This window comes from Oncorhynchus tshawytscha, linkage group LG23 (genome assembly GCF_018296145.1).
Source record: "Oncorhynchus tshawytscha isolate Ot180627B linkage group LG23, Otsh_v2.0, whole genome shotgun sequence".
NCBI lineage: Eukaryota > Metazoa > Chordata > Actinopteri > Salmoniformes > Salmonidae > Oncorhynchus > Oncorhynchus tshawytscha.
In genome coordinates, this window is record NC_056451.1 from 26,515,530 (window position 1) to 26,520,989 (window position 5,460).

A 5,460-nucleotide genomic window follows, 5' to 3' on the forward strand; every position below is an offset into this window, starting at 1 on the left:
TTGAAGAGCTGAGTAGAGAGATGGGGGTTCCAACAAGGGACCAATTGGACACATTTGACACTGGTGCAGCAAACTGACTCAGACACCAGGCTCAAACCCACGGCCCATATCCCGGCCCAAGGCACTTCTTGCAGATTTGAAAGGCTTAGATAGGTTTTGCATGTGGCAATAGCACAAAGCACATATCTACACCTTCACAAATCAATTTACAATTGTCACTCTCTAGTGTAGGATAGCTACATTTGAGGCAAAGTTGTACTTATTATGAGTGAGTGGTGGTTGTCTCACCTAGCTACGGTATCTTAAGATGAATGCACCAACTGTAAATCCATCTGGATAAGAGCTTCTGCTAAATGACTAATCTAAATAATCTAATTTAGTTTGTTACCCTATTTATCTCTCATAATACCTGTAACGTCAATTGCCATGTTCATTGCCTTTGCATTCTCTTCCTCACCTCTTGCCTAAACATCAGACTGTGACCGTGTTTACACAATGGTTATTCCGTGTGAAAGAAGTCGCCCTAAAAAAGAGGCAAGAGTCTCTACAAGCCAGAATGTTGAATACAATTATATTTACACTTATCGGTTGTCCGTCCTTTTGACGGTAGGAAGTGGAGATAAAATATCCACAGGAAAGTATTGTTTACCCGACTTTTTGCTGCGGCGGTAGGTTCTGTCGCTTGCATTTTCAATCTCCAGAGGCATTGTTGCACATTATGTAAACAGTAGCCGAACATTGTCGGCCGAAGCACGTTCCCTCGCAGTCAGCTGGGTGTGATTTGTGGAACGTTCCAACAGGAATCTGTTCCAAAAAGTTCGTAAATAACAAGGTTGCCACCAAACAACGGATACAAAATTGTATAGCGGCAGAATAAGATACCGGGTAGGGAGTGGGCTATTTCATTCAGTTTCGCACTCACCACGTTTATTCCGAAAAATGTCTGTCCTCACTCTGGTAGCCTATGGACAAACATTAAGAATAAGCTACGTGGTGAGTTGATGCCTATTCGGCAGCTAGTTAAATAGGTGAATTTATCGTGCTACGTTGAAAACAACATTATACTTTACGAAGTTTTTGGAACAGATTGCTGTTGGAACGTTCCACAAATTATACCCACCCATCAGCTAGAAGTGCTTGTGAAATTTGCCAGTTGATTGTGTGAGACATCGTTCGGTCTGTGATTCAGTTAAGCTCGGCCATTACTTGCATATTGTGCAAGTGTTTGTCATGTGCGAATTGTGCCAGTACTGAAAATACAAACGAATATGCAGACCAGTCCAGTGTATTGAAAGTTAGGTTAACACTTCCCTGTTTACTTCCCAAAATAAGAACACAATCAGCGAACAACAGGTAAAGCAAGTTGAAATAAAGATTATTCAACATTCGGACTTGTAATGGGATTGTTCGGGAATGCTGAACCTACACGTTCGATACAAGAGTGTAAGTCTTTCACTCTCGGATTCCAAGAGGCTACCTCTACCCCACCTTTATAACATTACATGTGTTTATTTTTCTAAATTGATTTAAATATTGTTTACATATATGTTTAATGTTCTTCAGTTTAACAAGTTCTCTCTCTCATATATATATATATATATCTCTCTCAGTATCTTGTGTATGTAGATCTCTGAAATAAATACAAAATTATAAGGAACAAAATGCTATTATTATTATTTCTGTTATGTGCAACGTGCGCCCTCTGCTGACCCGTGAGAGAACTTCTACAAAATCGATTTAGTTACGTAGACGTTATGACGTAATAATATTTTCGAGTGTATGTTTCCGGTTGTGATTGAATAGCTCTTTTGTTGCTTGTTTACCTTTCAGATGTGTTAAATATATTTTCTTTGGTTTTATGCAAATATTTTATTCATTCGGTAACAGCTGTACAAAACCCAGTGTCAGAATTACATCTCTGCAATTGAAATAGCTGTTAAAATGTTGTTGTTTTTACAGGAAATAGGTTAAGGCTAGCTAACGTTAGCTAGCTAGCGAACTGGAGTTACAGTAGAGACTGACTGAATTGCAAACAACAGAAATCAGGGCATGTTACGTTTTTGACACATTTTTGTTTAACTATACAAGCCCTGGTCAAAACAAACACTCAACTTCAGAAGAAAAATGAATATTCTACCTAAAAAGAGCTGGCATGTTCGCAACAAGGACAACGTCGCGCGCGTGCGCCGGGACGAGGCACAAACCGCAGAAGAGGAGCGAGAGGTCCAACGCCGTGTGGAGCGAGCAGAGCAGGAGGTAACCATAGCAACGTTGCCTCCCCAAATTGATACATTCCTCATAATTGATTTAGCATGGTCTGAAGTGACAACCAAACTTTGTGTGATACGATGTATGACAGGTGCGATTTTTTAAAGAGAAGCGATGTAAGAGGCATTGTTATAATAGTATCAAGTCATAAAAGTGCATATAAATGTGTGTATATATACTTCATTATTGTAATTGAATGTTATGTAGGTAAGTAACCTCTTTGCTGTAGGCACGAACAGAGCACCTGAGACAGAAGTCACGAGCTGCACTTCAACAGTCTGGAGGATGGAAGGATGAAGGAGAGGGAGGGGAGGGGAGTGCAGGAGTGGTGGAACACCTCAATCTATTTCCTCTGGAGGAGTCATCTGAGAAGAAAGGAAATGCAGAGTACCTCAAAGACCAGAAAGATGAAAAGGTGACCTTCCTGTCATTCTGTTATGCTTTTCCCCGTCACCTGTTGAAATCAAGTTTCTTTGTGAACATGGCTACTGGTTTTTTCATCCCGCTCTAGGTAACACACTTCAAAGCTTTTCTCTAGTGGATCTAGCCAGCCAATGACAGTGCCTGGTTTATTTAGTCCAGAGACATTTCTAAACAGAGATTGGCCAATTCAGTTTAAGATTTTGAATGTAAATGGGTACCATGTTGGCAATTGAGAATGCATATTGGAATTTAAATATCATGGAGTGTTCGGTGCTAATATGGAAGATTTTTGAACAGATTTAATGGACTGATGCTTATCACATCATTGGAAGGATCACAGAATGATCTGTGAATAAATGTATTGAACTTTCCAAATAGTAATAGCTGGTCCTGTTTCCTCCCGTCACAGATCATTACTTTGAATGATAATATTCTACTTATTCTAATGCTATGGTGATTCTGTTTTTTTAGGAGCGCGAGGAGCGTGCTATTGGTCTGCTAGTGTCCCTAGGCCCCCAACCTGGGACAGAGGTAACTCCATGGTACATGAAAACAGGCCAGGATGAAGAGAAAGACGACAAAAAGGAGAAAGAGAAAGACAACAAAGGAAAGAGACTGCCACTCAGTCAAGAGGAGAAGGAGAAGAGAGACAGACGACTGAAAGACATGCTGGACCCCTTGAAAGAGATGAAGAAAGCACTGGCGGTGAAGGATAGAAAAGAACATAAGAGTAAGAAGAAGGAGAAGAGGGATAGAGGGGAGAGGAGAAGCAGTGGTGGAGAAAGGTGAGAAGTTTCAGTCTTTATCAAGACTAGTTGTTTTATCTGTATGTCTGGGGGTGTTTTGTGTTTCTTTGATCAATCATAAGACCAATTAGCTTTGACCTAAAGGGGCAATCAGCAGTTGCTACATACATTTTTAAAATTCTAAATTAATGATGTGTACCAAATCATTCTTGAAGAATATAAGTTATAAATGCCTCATTAGCTTCGTTTAACTGTCATACCGCATCAGAACTCTGTTTGCAAACCAAGTATATGTAAACAAATACTATATTGCCCCAACTTTGTTATAACTATAATTTTGTGTATGGTCAGTCCTTGCATCCATAATTCTGTCTATAATTTTGTGTATGGTCAGTCCTTGCATCCATAGCTCTGTCTATAATTTTGTGTATGGTCAGTCTTTGCATCCATAGCTCTGTCTATAATTTTGTGTATGGTCAGTCCTTGCATCCATAGCTCTGTCTATAATTTTGTGTATGGTCAGTCCTTGGATCCATAGCTCTGTCTATAATTTTGTGTATGGTCAGTCCTTGCATCCATAGCTCTGTCTATAATTTTGTGTATGGTCAGTCCTTGCATCCATAGCTCTGTCTATAATTTTGTGTATGGTCAGTCCTTGCATCCATAGCTCTGTCTATAATTTTGTGTATGGTCAGTCCTTGCACCCATAGCTCTGTCTATCATTTTGTGTATGGTCAGTCCTTGCATCCATAGCTCTGTCTATAATTTTGTGTATGGTCAGTCCTTGCATCCATAGCTCTGTCTATAATTTTGTGTATGGTCAGTCCTTGCATCCATAGCTCTGTCTATAATTTGAGTGGTTACATTTCTTCAGCTTTTTACCGAAAAGGGCAGGGTGGCACTTTGTTATTGTTTCAACTCCACTTGGATGCATATCCAAGAGACCAAGTACACTGAGCCAAGTGGACTAGAGCACAACCAAGTGTACTGAGCCTCTGGATAAACATGTATGGTTGATGGTAACCACCTCTTCTCTCTTTTCTAGCTCTATTGAAAGGTTGCGAGCGGAGCGACTGCAAAGAGAGGCGGAGGAGAAGAGGAGAGCCCAGGCTCTGCTGGACCAGAAGAATGGAACAGGGAAAGAGAAGGAGCGACCAAGGGAGACAGAGGAGAGGGAAATGCCGTACAACAGTGCTTATTTCCCAGAGCTGGCCCGCAAGAGGCAGAGGAAAGACCGCAATGCCTGGAGAGATGGCATCTTTTGAAGTCACACATCATGCAGTCTCATTGTTTGGGCAACAGACAGAGAACATTGAGGCATTCAAGATACATTTATTAGTATGTGAAAGACGCCAAAGACTTCGACAAGGACTAGAGAGCCTGGAAGGTTATTCAGTTGTATCCTAAGCATACTTATTAATGTTTGTTGTCATTGAATGAACAATGCTATTTCTAATGAGGTAGAAAAAGAAAGGAAACCAATCAAGAGATTTGGGACAGCTGAGTGTAGTGTTGGAGTCTGTCTGGCACCCTGCTCAAGTGTGAGACAATACAGAGATCATTTTGCTCCACAACACAAGACCACTGTTCAAGTTGGAGTGTGTTTGATGTTTTACTATTGATGGCAACATTGTGTCACAATTGTAATTGTGTCAATTCAAGTCTGTCAAGTCTTTTTTTGTTTCTGATAATAGCATGTGCCAATTTAGGAGGTGTGTGTGTGTACATGCATCTGTTCTATTTAACTATCTGATGTAGACAGAGTTTAGGGTGTTTGGCCCAACTATTATTGCACATTTTCCATTTCAATTAATTCAATAAAAATATTAGGTCAAATAACACAATCATGTGTCCTCTGTTATTTAGCTTATTTTATACATACCCCATATCCATGCACCACCCAAATGATTAACCTAAAACATTTGAATATAGCAATTCCAATAGATTGTGCTACAAAACAGAGTTGCGGCAGTATAATACATTCATTTGTCTAGTAGGTGCATACAGACGCACAGCACCGCGA

At 40.2% G+C, this 5,460-nt stretch overlaps 1 protein-coding gene across 1 annotated transcript; it reads left to right on the top strand.

The window, feature by feature from the left end:
* The first annotated feature begins 1,752 nt into the window (after positions 1–1,752).
* Positions 1,753–5,281, top strand: LOC112234877 (leukocyte receptor cluster member 1 homolog). The gene is made up of 4 exons (XM_024403190.2): positions 1,753–2,256; positions 2,498–2,683; positions 3,163–3,476; positions 4,483–5,281. Exons 1-4 carry the CDS (start codon positions 2,125–2,127, stop codon positions 4,700–4,702), a joined length of 852 nt encoding a protein of 283 aa, XP_024258958.1. The 5' UTR covers positions 1,753–2,124; the 3' UTR covers positions 4,703–5,281.
* The last annotated feature ends 179 nt before the right edge of the window (positions 5,282–5,460 follow it).

Excerpts from the sequence above, each read along its gene's own strand:
- LOC112234877 (XM_024403190.2), top strand. The coding sequence starts at position 2,125 with ATGAATATTCTACCTAAAAAGAGCTGGCATGTTCGCAACAAGGACAAC. Across the intron at positions 2,257-2,497 it reads TGGAGCGAGCAGAGCAGGAG|GCACGAACAGAGCACCTGAG; the intron begins GTAACCATAGCA and ends TCTTTGCTGTAG. Across the intron at positions 3,477-4,482 it reads AGAAGCAGTGGTGGAGAAAG|CTCTATTGAAAGGTTGCGAG; the intron begins GTGAGAAGTTTC and ends TCTCTTTTCTAG.